The 12,352-nt window shown below is 43.8% G+C and overlaps 1 protein-coding gene and 1 long non-coding RNA gene across 2 annotated transcripts in view; one reads left to right on the forward strand and one right to left on the reverse strand.

Annotated features, from left to right (window-relative positions):
* Window positions 1–2,714, forward strand: part of hs3st4 (heparan sulfate (glucosamine) 3-O-sulfotransferase 4) — a 46,941-nt gene extending 44,227 nt beyond the window's left edge. Inside the window, exon 2 of the mRNA XM_085933934.1 lies at window positions 1,906–2,714. Within this exon, the coding sequence (XP_085790060.1) occupies window positions 1,906–2,560 (655 nt within the window). The 3' untranslated portion in view covers window positions 2,561–2,714. The remainder of the gene's footprint in view (window positions 1–1,905) is intronic.
* Window positions 1–11,224, reverse strand: part of LOC147044149 (uncharacterized) — a 106,249-nt gene extending 95,025 nt beyond the window's left edge. The window contains exons 1-2 of the long non-coding RNA XR_015068502.1: window positions 11,113–11,224; window positions 3,444–3,505 (exon numbers count right to left, since the gene is read on the reverse strand). This is a non-coding gene — a long non-coding RNA (uncharacterized LOC147044149). The remainder of the gene's footprint in view (window positions 1–3,443; window positions 3,506–11,112) is intronic.
* Window positions 11,225–12,352: the final 1,128 nt, after the last annotated feature.

Below are 12,352 nucleotides of genomic sequence, written 5' to 3' on the forward strand. Positions count from 1 at the left end.
GATTCCATTTCAACTTTTTTTTTTTTTTTATGGCCATGGCATAGCACCTAACTGAAGTTTGCAGGAGCACTTCTGGAAAAGATAATAAAAAAAATAAAATAAAAAAAAAAACTTTTGCCCGGCATTACTCGCGGAAAGTGAGGGCACCTAATGAAAGGGAATATTCTCTCTGGTCACTTTGCAATCTGCAGATTTAATTTCCCTAACACACGCCAGGAGTATGCGCAGCACCATACTGTCGAGAGACAAACACAACCCAGAGGGAAATTACCCATCAGGAAGGCAATACTGTTACTTGAGATGCAATTACCAGGCCACTTGCGAGATTCTCAGCTCGGAAAACCAATGACGGCGCGTGTGCGGCGACGTGGGTGCGAGCGGAGTGGGTGGTCGATATGTGCATAACCACATCTTATGTTTTGCTGGCTAAATTGGATTCTTTGGCGGAGAAGACTTCATTTGGAATATGTCCGCCGTGCAAATGATTGATGCAAGTATATCGTCGCAAGTGTAGGTCTGAAACAAGGCGGAGGGGGCGGGTGTTGAAATATCACAGTCGAGCGTGGAATAAAACATAAAAGAGGAGTAAAGCGGCTCTTACGAGCACAATCACGGCAACTTTTCCTCATTTCCCAGACGGTAACAGACGCCATAATTGCACTTTGCTCTGCTCATTTAGCGAGCAAATGCGACTTGCTTAGGCGTCGTTTTGAATTGCGCTTTGCAGAAAAGCTGCCGCCTTTCTGTTTGTGATCAGTTAAGTAAGAGTCATAGAGGATCTAATGGACCAATTTAGCAGTGGGACCCATAAAAGGAAAAAAGGGAGCGTCAAGTGTAAACATTTGATAAGCTTTTCGCCGGAAGCTAACGCTACACTGTATTATTAGTTCAACCAAAATAGAAACAACAATGACGCCGCTGCTGTTGTATTTGCCACCGGGGTGAGATGAACATTGGCAGCCGTGGCAAATGGTTTTGAGTGGGATGTGTTCCTCAAGTGAGGGGCGTTCCGATTCTACGACAAATAATCCCCTCTAATCTCTTAATGAATCACGGCGGACTTGAATGAACAATCGACAAAATGACGTGAAATGTGTGTGTGTGGGGGGGGGAGTGAATAAAACTGCCTTGCACAGGGTGTGAGCATAGCATGCATAATAAATGTATGACAAAACAATGCCCCTGGCTCCCCCGGTATTAACGATATGCAGTCGACTCATTATTAAAGTTCCAAAACAGCTCCTGGAGTAACACAGATGGAGTCAATTAAGCAATGAGCATGCTCGCTCGACTGCCGTTTCATCTTCTTGTCTTTTATCTCCTGCGCATGACTTCATGGGTGTAATTATTTGAGCGTTGCTCATTGCAACATAATAGCGAGCGGTAATAGTTGGGATTGCTTTGTTTGTGCTTTTTTCATTTTTAGCTAGTCTTCAGAAGCGGACGCAGAAAAAATTAGCTGAGCTGCAGGTTTGTTTGTTTGTTTGTTTGTTTGTTTGTTTTTTTAGTTCAGCTACTGGAGCAAATTTTGCTTGGTCACATGAAATTTGGTGGACAGGTCTATTATGAGTAGACCCACAAAGAAGTCTAGACCTCAAAAACCCATGGGAAATCTACCATTTCCAAACAACTTGCTCCTGAATTCAGTATCACTTATCAACATGGTATTTGGTAGACATGTCTATGATGGGTAAACCCACAAAATCACCTCAATTTTTGGCTTGAACCTGCCATTTCATATTCATTTCCAGTTGTCCCCCAAATCCAAACAACTCCGAGTGATTGTGTCCAATAAATCGACATTTAAGACAAATCTAGAGAATCAACAACAACTTCAATGATGGCTGAAAGCATCCTTCCATTTCTGTCTGCACACTAAGACGTGTCTGTCCGTTTCCTCCCCAGAGACCTGATGCCTTCAACGCTGGAGGGGCAGATCACCATGGAGAAGACCCCCAGTTACTTTGTGACCAACCAAGCCCCCAAGCGCATCCACACCATGGCCAGGGACATCAAACTCATCATTGTGGTGCGCAATCCCGTCACCAGGGCCATTTCGGACTACACGCAGACTCTGTCCAAGAAGGCCGAGATCCCCACCTTCGAGGTTCTCGCCTTCAAAAACCGAACCCTGGGTCTGATAGATGCCTCGTGGAGCGCTTTGCGCATCGGGATATACGCGCTGCACCTGGAAAGCTGGATGCAGTACTTTCCTCTTTCCCAAATGCACTTTGTCAGCGGCGAGAGGCTCATTGTGGACCCCGCGGGCGAGATGGCCAAAGTCCAGGACTTTTTGGGCCTCAAGAGGATCGTCACAGACAAACACTTTTACTTCAACAAGACGAAAGGCTTCCCTTGTCTGAAGAAGCCCGAGGACAGCAGCACTCCCCGCTGCCTGGGCAAGTCCAAAGGGAGAACTCACCCTAAAATCGAGCCGGACGTGATTCGGCGACTGCACAAGTTCTACAAGCCCTTTAATATGATGTTCTACCAAATGACAGGCCAGAACTTTGAATGGGAGAAACAGGAGGAAAGCATATCTCGAGGTTCTCTGGTCTAGCGGGACCCGTCGCCACCGCCAGCCTTCTACCAACTTGACGAAACAAAAACTTCTCCGCGTTCGGAGGGCACGCTCGGACGTAATCGTGGCACTTTCCATTTGCTCCCCCTCCCCCCTCTCAAAACTAATGCTGATGATGATGGAAGATGACTACTGTACATACCAAAACATAAAATATATTTATATTTGTGAAAAAGAGATGATCTTTTTTTTTTTTTTTGTTCACAGAGGAAAATGATGATTTTTCTTGAGTACAACTCCCACAAGTATGTGAAGTTATGACATGGAGGTGACACTGGCTAACGCGCTAAAAGGTTTATCATCATAATAAAATTATTACCGCCGACCTCTAACGTGACAACCAAATTTGACCGTGCAGTTATTTTCGACGGGTTCCACTTCCGACCTTACCGTCAAAATCTGAGGGCTAATATTTCTGTCAACTCAAGAAGCGTGGTGCCAGCTGCACGGCGGTAGCTGAAGGCAAACGTCAATCGCAAAGTTAAATGTCCCATAACCTTCAGGGATTAGAGTTGATGTCCCAATATCAGTATACTGATTTTGAACGATACAAAGAGTCACTCTTTGGCTTCATCAAGATTTAGGTTGAAGAATCCTATTTATTTCAAATTCTATGTAACAGACATAACAAGGTCAAGTATGATCGTACGACTTGTTTTGAAATAAATTGAAATATATTAATGAAATCGTACATTTTAATTTAAAATTAATTTACGATCGTATTTCTGTTTTTTGCTAATGTCATTTCACTGGACATGGACATCACTGTGAGCAAAAATAGCGGTTTCATGGTATTATAATTCCAACTATAAAACGATGACTATTACAACACATGTCGATAAACGTTTTAAAGTGTCCTTACCTTTCACTTTCATTCCTTAGCACCCAAAAGCAGAACTTTCCACACATCCTTTCTCTCCATATCTGTTTTGGACAAAAGAGATACAATTATTAGTTTTATGATAAGGAACAAGTCTTTTGCACATGCAACGACCTTGTTGTTTACCAATGCGATAATGTGCACACTATTCTTGCCGCGTGGCGCCTCGCTCATTAGCGGCGCCCATATTGAATAAGAGCACTGACGTATCATGAGCATTAGCCGATAATTGGAGTCTCTGTACGTGGTTGACATTAGCATACAGACGACTGTGAGCGGCGAAGATGTGTTGCCCCCGCCGCCGTCACATTGCGCGCGAAACTGCTAATTGCTAATTCTCCTCCGCGGTAGCCGGGAGATGCTAAAAAAATGACGAGAACGCAGGCAGATCAACATCAGCTAGTGAACCTTTCATTTAAAAAAAAAAAAAAAAAATTGAATGAATAAATACATTATGCTAGTATTTTATATATTGTTTTAGTGCAATTTACAAAATGTATTAAAATAAAAAATATTTAATTTTTAGAAATGACTGATGGGAACATATTAAAATGTGTCTTGATTTCTACGATGCCTTTAACCCGGTTGACGTATCCATCACAATCACGATACAAATTGCACAAAATGGCGATGCGAGGCTTTTTGTTTTTCCATGCAGCGAAGGCTCTTTTCAAATTGTATGCTTGTTTTATAATCAAAACAATATTTTATAACCAAGTACTTTGTATAGGAAAAGTAATCATTCGTTTGGCAAATGGTCGCACATTTTCTCATTCATCCCATTTCAATGAGTCGCTGTCACGCTTATTTAAAAAAAAAAAAAAAAAGGAGCGGGAAAAAGTATTTCTTTCACAAATCTATCTATTCATTCTCAAGGGTACGCAACTATTTTCCAACATGGAAATAATAGCAAACTCCTGCCAACTGCCTCCTGCTTCACCTCGTGGTCCTCTCGTCGTGGCGGCAACGCGTGAGGTTGAAGAACGCCACCGATGGGCCCCGCCAACGTTTGTTAACAAACATCTGCTGCCATGCTCTCCTCTGTCGTTAGAGATTAATGGCTTGTTAAATAAGCTGCCGACGCTGCTGTCGGAACATTGGCAATGTCAGGGAGTGTTTGACGTCAAGAAGAAGAAAAAAAAAAAAAAAAAAAACCACTGAAAAAGAAACACGCCAAGGTTGCTACCGAGCCATCGGCAGAAGCCAAATTTGATGTTTTGTAAGAAACTTCAGTCATGAAAAGCGCTAACCAATGAGCAGAAATGCGGATGAACTGGAACAGAAAGGTACGACCTCTACCAAGGCTCATTAATTCTCATTTGGATTTGCTCCAAATTACACGTCAGTGATGCTAACCTTCTGCATGCGCCACAAGTTTGCCTTTAAAGACTCCAGGATTTTTCATAGAATCTTTCAAATGACAATGACCTTGTACATGCCCCGTGCTGACACACTGAAAAAAACAAACTATGAAATTACAATAGAGATGTGCTAATTTAAGTGACAAATGAGATTTAATGCAAATAATTCAGATTTTATGACGACTCGGATAAAATTACATTTTTCTTCACAAAATGAAACTTCATATCTGGTTTTGTAAAATATATTTTTTTCCATATATTAAAAACTCAATTCCTGTAAATGTACTAAAAGGAGAAAAAAAAAAAGTTTTTTGCTTGAAAAATGGTACTATTCTCACAAACCAAAAGAGTTCAATTATTGTCATAATTCCACTCACCGAACTTTCACCACCAATTTTTCTAAATGCAGAAAAAACTGGGTGCTGGGAAAAAAAAAAAACAACAACAAAGAAAAAACCTTGAAGGAACCAAGAGGAACACCACTGTTCTTTATCTTTATTATTACTTTAATTACGTTACATAACTAGTTGAGCGCGTCTGGACTTTCCTCACTGGAGACAATCGATACATCTGCCGAGTCAATAAATAAACCGGCCACAGATCACTGGTTGCCACGGCGATGATGCATGGCTCCGTTAATCCTGCCTGTTGGGCGGCCAAGGATGGCTGGACGTTCGCTGCTCTCTGCGGAGCACTTCGTCACCCCGGGAAGGAAAGCCAGCACCGCCACCGCCGCCGCCATCAAAGCAAGTCCCACGCTGCCCTTTGCGCCGCTAACCTTGAGCACTTCACAGCCTACCTTCCCAAAAGTCAATGTCTAACTAACTTGGAGGCAAACTTTGGGTTTGATGACAATAAGAGGCAAAACATAGTATCAAATCAGCTTTCATTTTATGTGCACATATTGAAATATACATAAAACTAATAGGTCTGGGTTCCTAAGGTATCAATGGAGGACCTTTGCTCCAACCTTTTAAATAATTCAAAAAAATTCCTCCTACTCAGCCCTCCGCTTTAAAAAAATCAGTTGTTCATAATTCATCCACGGATATGCACTTATTTGCATTGCCGCAGCCACTCGCATTGGGGAGCTCAATCTTTGATCCCAATCTGTCAATAACACACACCCATGTGCGCACACACACCCGCTACCTCCTACTCGTTTGTTTCTCAGCCAGAGTGCTGTGATCCATCCTGCGAGAGTTACAAAGCATGAAAGGCATGCTAAGTTGTCCTTGAACTGCTCCTCCCGGCGGGGATCGCACGGCGTTATGTGGCTCATCGGCGTCCCCGGCACGCCGTTAAAGACAACGCCCCTTGATGGATGAACGCCGCCCGCTCGTCAAATCCTCGCCGTCCCCCCCCTGCCGTGGCGGCTCAACTCGCGTTTGCCATTGAGGAGCAAAAGTAGGTGCGATGATAAACACGATAAAACGACTGTGTCCGATTCATCGGTTCATCAATCGATAGAATCGTAGTCGATGGCGCCACCGTGGATGCTTAGCTCCAACTAAAATCTGGAAAGACGTCAATACAATTTAAACGCGAGATTCCTTTCATTCAATTTGATGCATTTTTTTTCCGCCATCGACTTTTGTCGGTAGCAAAAGTTTGACCGAGTGTGGGGGCGGATTGCCACAGGGGCTCTTTGCGTCCGTGTGTGTGTGTGTGTGTGTGTGTGTGTGTGTGTGTGTGTGTGTGTGTGTGTGTGTGTGTGTGTGTGTGTGTGTGTGTGTGTAGCTGCAGTTCCTGCAGCAACAACAGCGATGCCAAACTGCTGGAGGACCGGAGCCGCACTCCCACACCCAGCTGGTGAGGGGTTGGGGGGGGGGGGGGGTGTAGTGGAAGGAAGCTGCATAAGCGCCAGCTTGCTTTGGCAGCCCGTGAAGTTGCTCATTTCCTAATGGACTTCTGTACCGACATCAAATATTTGTGTGTTTGCAGCACACCATGTGTGAACACAAAGCAAACTCGAAAAAGAGTTGTTGTTTTAATAACAGGCACCTGCCAGGAATTATTCAATACACACAGATCCTTGCTTGGGACTCATTTCTTTCTTATTTATGTTTTTTTTTTTTTTTTTATGCCAAAAGCATAAACGAGCGCAGTTGCCATGGCCCACTAGAATGCTTCAACTCCACCACCAAGTCTCACGTCAGCCAAGTCATTTCCACTAAGCGCCTTGTTTGTGCGCGGCAAAACATCCGCCATCTCCATTGTTGCGACAGCGATAATAACGCAAAACGTCTTCCGACGGCTTCCCGCGTCGACCCGATCCCGGTCATCGGGGCGAGTGAGTCATCATTTGAGCGGTGGCAAATGTCTCTTCCACTTTGCACCTGAAGAGAGCTCGTCTGCTTCATTTTTCCCGTCTACGCGTGCATGAAAAGTATGCTTGGGAAAAACACGAGAACTACTTTTGTCCAAAACAAGAACGGAGGTGGACTCAGGCCTCCAGTAAATCAAAAACAAGGACGCAACATGGCGGCCGGCCTTGCACACAAAAGCGGCGCTAGCGTTATTTGTGTTGTTTACAAGGCTTTCTAATTCGCCCGCCCTACCCTCCGCTAATTAACGAGCCGGCGTCTCTTTGTTTAACGCAGGTAGCGCGAGCTGTTTACACGTACGCGTTGCACAAAAGATGCTTTTAAAAAGAAATATGACAGCCAGCGTGGCCCGCCGCTCGCAGCTATCTAATCACCAATTAAACTGTAATCACGGAGAGACGAGCGCATTGATACTGTAAACCAATAAATTAGGCATACATAATTAATGCCTGCATTAGGAAGCAGGCGGGAAGATTGCGAACGGCTTCTCAAACTGCACGTGTGGCTTTAATGCGGATGCGAGCAAACGATATCAAGCCATTAATCTCGCTCCATCGACGGTTTTTAGCTGATATACGAGCACCGACGAAGTCAACGGCGACATCTTTCTCAATCGCGTTGCGACCCGGAAAACGCTTACGGAGAAACCATCGACGTTTAATGACGAGCAAAATGCTCAAAGCAAGAATAGGGAAGTTTTAATTATGTTTGCTCCGCTGCACCACCTGTAGGCACAACCTGTAAATGAATTTGAAGGCCGTGTCGGGAATATAAATGGACGAGAGTAAATAACACACCAGTGAGACAAGGAGACGCAAATTTCAACTTCTGGAAGGTAATGGCTGCCGAGGGCGGCTGATGAGTATGGGCCACAATTATTATTATTTTTTTTTTTAAATCTTATCACCGAATCAAAAGTGGCTGCTCCAAGCCAATTATTGTATGATTTCATTTCCACCAGTCATGACTTTAAAATGTGTTCTTACATTACTCGAGCGATACGGCTATAATTCCATAAATTACCGCTTCGCATCCAGCATGCTAATGCGCTATTAGAACAAACTGCAAAAGTGCGTCGGGGTTAATGCACCTAATTCAATGTACAACTTTGCATACGTGCATTTCTATCTCCTTATATACATCTATAGATACAATATTTTATTCCCGGCCCAGAGGGAGAATGTTTGCTATAATTATAATAATAATTATATAATTTATAGATTGCGAATCAGATGGAGGTCTTGCGTGTCTCTTAATTGCGCAAGCCGACTACATTATCATTTTAAATAGCGCGGCACGTCTGTTTGGATCAGCTCTTTAGGGCGACCGATACCTCGACGTGCGGTACATTTGACACTCGCGAGGGCGACGTCAATACGAGGAATACAAATGAGGAGCCGCGGCGGACACAATGGAACGCGCGGCTGGCGATAACATCATTAGCGCCGCTGCAGAATGGCTAATAAGCAGCACAAGCCCAAGAAAAGGCAGAAAAAAAACAGAAGGATCTTCTAATCTGATGGATTCATTTCAGGAGAGGAAAAATGAGGGCTTCTCTAGCCTTGGGTGGTTTTTGTTTGGCTCCTTGAGGGCCCGAGTCCCGCGGGTGTTTGATTGTCCTTGGCACCTTGCAAACCGCCGCCCACCTTTTGTCCATTCGTACATAAAGCATCCCGACAGATGAGACGGAGGCACGGGAAGAAAAAGCTGGAGGACAGCGGTCCTCAAAGTGGGTACAAGCTGGGGGCCAGAGAGACAAGTGTGAGGGAATGTCATGAATCTCAAGTTTGCGCCATTTCAAATGGAGACGCTACAGTTTTCCCAATGCATTTAAAGAGACCAAACTTTTTCTGCCATTTTTTTCAAAAGATTTTTGAGGACCTACGTTTTACCGAGAAGGGATGAGAGAAGAATCCCAAAGTTGTGATGCTAAGCGAGTGTTGCACAATAGAAGATTGTTTGACAAATGGCCGTCACGTTAACAACTTGTAACGGCGGCGGGGAGTTTGTTCGAGTTACGAAATCGAAGAGCCGCCCCCCCCCCAAAAAAATAAGGCCAGTGAAAAAAAAATCAGTCTCGACTCTTCTGTCATCAAGCAGTCTCTTTCATCACACCTTTTCTCTGGTAACAGATTGTAAAAATGTTCCAACAGTACAGAACAACTTCAGCTATAGCGCTTTTATGGTTTCGCTAACAACCGGCGAGGGATCCAGGACCCAAAATGCACGTTTCAAAGTACAAAACAAGCCGGCATCCAAATGAGTAGACAACTCTAAAGCAAAAAAGTTTGGGCTGAAGTTTAATTAAAAAAATCCAGCACAGAAGCTAACTATCAGCATGCGGCGAGATCATTATAGCAGTTAGTTTACACAATTAAAAGAACAAAATAGCCTATTAAATTCACTGAGTAATAAATGACTGCTCAGGTGTGCAGGTCCAAAAACACTAACAAAAAAAGTTTATTGCCGCTGCTAACTAAACGCATTGTTTATCTGAACAACCACATAGCTTATCCTTTGAGAACGCTAGCTAATGCTAAATATCATCTACTTTAAGTTATGCAACATTATGCAACAAGGGTCAGTGCATCAACATATCCTCTGTAACACACGACTAACATTAGTGCCGTACTGATGAGCTGAGAGAAATTTAGATGAGTCATTTTTCTGTTTTATACTGGCCCCAGGCGATCTAAGCGGGCGCCGACACAATTTGAACGTTACGAACGACAACTGTGTTAGCTAGCGGGACGTTGAAGGTTGTTCAACATAAACTAAAAAGTTCAAGGACCTCCCAGCAGAGGGCGTGCGTCCGGTCAAGGGCTCCGCTTACAGAAGCATTTTTTTCCAAATCAATACCTCGGCGGCCCGCAGCTTGGAAAGAAGACTAATTTCATTATCAATCCATGCAAGTAATGATCTCATTAATTCAGTCTTGATTCATTTTCAGCTGAGTGGATATTAACCTTTTGCTCGTAATCATTAATTTTCCGCCGGAGAGGTGTGGCCGCGTTTGCGGCGCAAACAAAGCGACGAGTCCCGACATTGAAGGAGCGTCTCCGTGACGCATAGCGACTGACTCCTCATGCTCCGATGATCAATGCATCGATCGGGCCCGGCAAGTGAGCTAATCTCTCACCCCGCGCTAGCTGACTCGAGGCCCAAAGGTGACGACGGGCGAGTGCGTGTCTTTCAGAGGGCTTGCGTGGTTTTGTGAAGCCACGCATCAACGATGAGTACAATTATCGTGCTCTGAATACTTTGCAGAGAGAATTATTTTTCACTACATTGTTTATGGTCGTCAGAATTTTCTCCTGCTCGCTGTGGTCGCTCAGCCCGGCAAATAGTATCGCTCTGTTTGTTTTCATTGTTTCAGAGCTAGCCATCTCTCCTCTCTCTGGAGATTGTGTCCTTTGGGTTTGTTTGGAGTTGTTGGTTTTTTTTTCTTTCCTGCAAAGAGGCCTCGCAAAGGTGTCAGTAAAGTGGAATGATGGAGGTGAGGCCTCATGTGAGGGGCACTGAAAGCATAGACGGGAGCACGCGATGCATTATGTAGTATGCCGAGCGTATTGTATTAAAATGCAGCGAGCGTCAGCGGCAAAGATGCTCGCATCACATTGCCGTGGAAAGACGTGTGCGGCAGAAGGTTGAAGTCAAGCTGCTCTTTATTACCACTCTCAAGACATTCGGGGGGCTTATGCAGAGCCGGGTCATTATTACTGCTGTGTTTTTAATGTCGAAAAGAAGCTTCGGGGAAGATGGAGAGATTGCGCTCGCAAATGTACTTGCTCGCTTTCGTCTTTAGCGCTTGAATGACGGCAAAAGGTTTTCTTTTTAGAAACTCTGCCTGAATGGCTAAATGTCAATCAAAGTCAACTTGGCTGGTGTTGAAGTCAGTACAGTGGATAGGTAAGATTTCATTTAGCATTACAGAGAAGAAAAATGGAATTATTTTGTACTTACATTGGTCAATGTTGCTCTCAGTTGTAGGAGGCTCCATTTTGTTTTCTTTCAGGTGTGCACACCTGTTTGTGTTCCACAATAACGACCTTCCCCACTTTGTTTTCACTTCCTGGGTCATACTGGATTACACGGAAAGATAGACAGACATTTAATTTTAACACGTTACAATTAACACTTTAAGTGACTTAACTATTTTAATATAAAAAATGTGTGGAAATTCAAAAACACATTTCTATTTCCTTTACGTGGCAAAATGTATTGCGGACAACGCAGACACAATGACATCATAAATTCAGACTTTCATTGAAATGAAAAACTACTTCAAAATTGAACACCAGTTGATGAACTGGATGGACGTTTTGTCAGAAATGCCACCGAGATATCCATGAAATGAAAAAATATATAAATAAAATAATAAGTCATCCTTCCTCACTTTGGACGATGGGTTGCTGGGCCAGAAAAAAAAAAACTTCAATTGCATCATTCATTGAGAGAAAAGACGTCAACGCTCCTCCAAACCTCGCTGTTTGCAGCAGACGCATCCCAATGCTGACGGTCCATAAATGATGCAGCATTCACAGACATGTCAAATTTTGGCCTCCAGCAAAGCAAATTCTGACGAGGGCAACGTTGCAGAGCTCGCCAGAGACATGCGGTTCGCTGTATGCAAACATCAATAGCTGCTTACGCCGCTGCGCTAGCATCAACATTTCTGTCACATTCTACCGATGCTGCTAAAGGCTTTCGGGGTATTAAAGGTGGGGAAAGACAATAGCCTTGGATGCATTCTGCCGGGAATACGGCTGGAGCTGCTTTAGCGTAATGAACCTTCTTGGGATTAAAGTATCCAAGAGGCCATCTCACCGGATGCGCTGTCAAAACAACAAGACGTATGATAATACGCGCAACAAATGAGCCCATCTCGACATCGCCGATGCCAATTTGTTCTCTCGATATCCTCGATTTTAATCACGGACGCGCAAAGTGATTCTTGTTAGCGACCGTTCGGCCGTTATAATACAAACACATATAGGATGGATTTAAGAGCATATGCATTCGCAGATTTGTGAAGGGAAATAAAAATGGGGAATGCTTATTGAACTGCGTGGGAAGCTGCCAGTCGGTAGCATCAGCTCAGATAGTCAGATGAGACAAATATGAAAAAAATAAAAGACTTTTTAATGGAAATATGGAGCAAGCAGGAAGTGGTGGCGGTGAGGAGATGAATTAATTATAGTCA

The sequence above is a fragment of the Syngnathus leptorhynchus genome, chromosome 16 (assembly GCF_054491065.1).
Source record: "Syngnathus leptorhynchus isolate UIUO chromosome 16, UIUO_Slep, whole genome shotgun sequence".
Taxonomy (NCBI): domain Eukaryota; kingdom Metazoa; phylum Chordata; class Actinopteri; order Syngnathiformes; family Syngnathidae; genus Syngnathus; species Syngnathus leptorhynchus.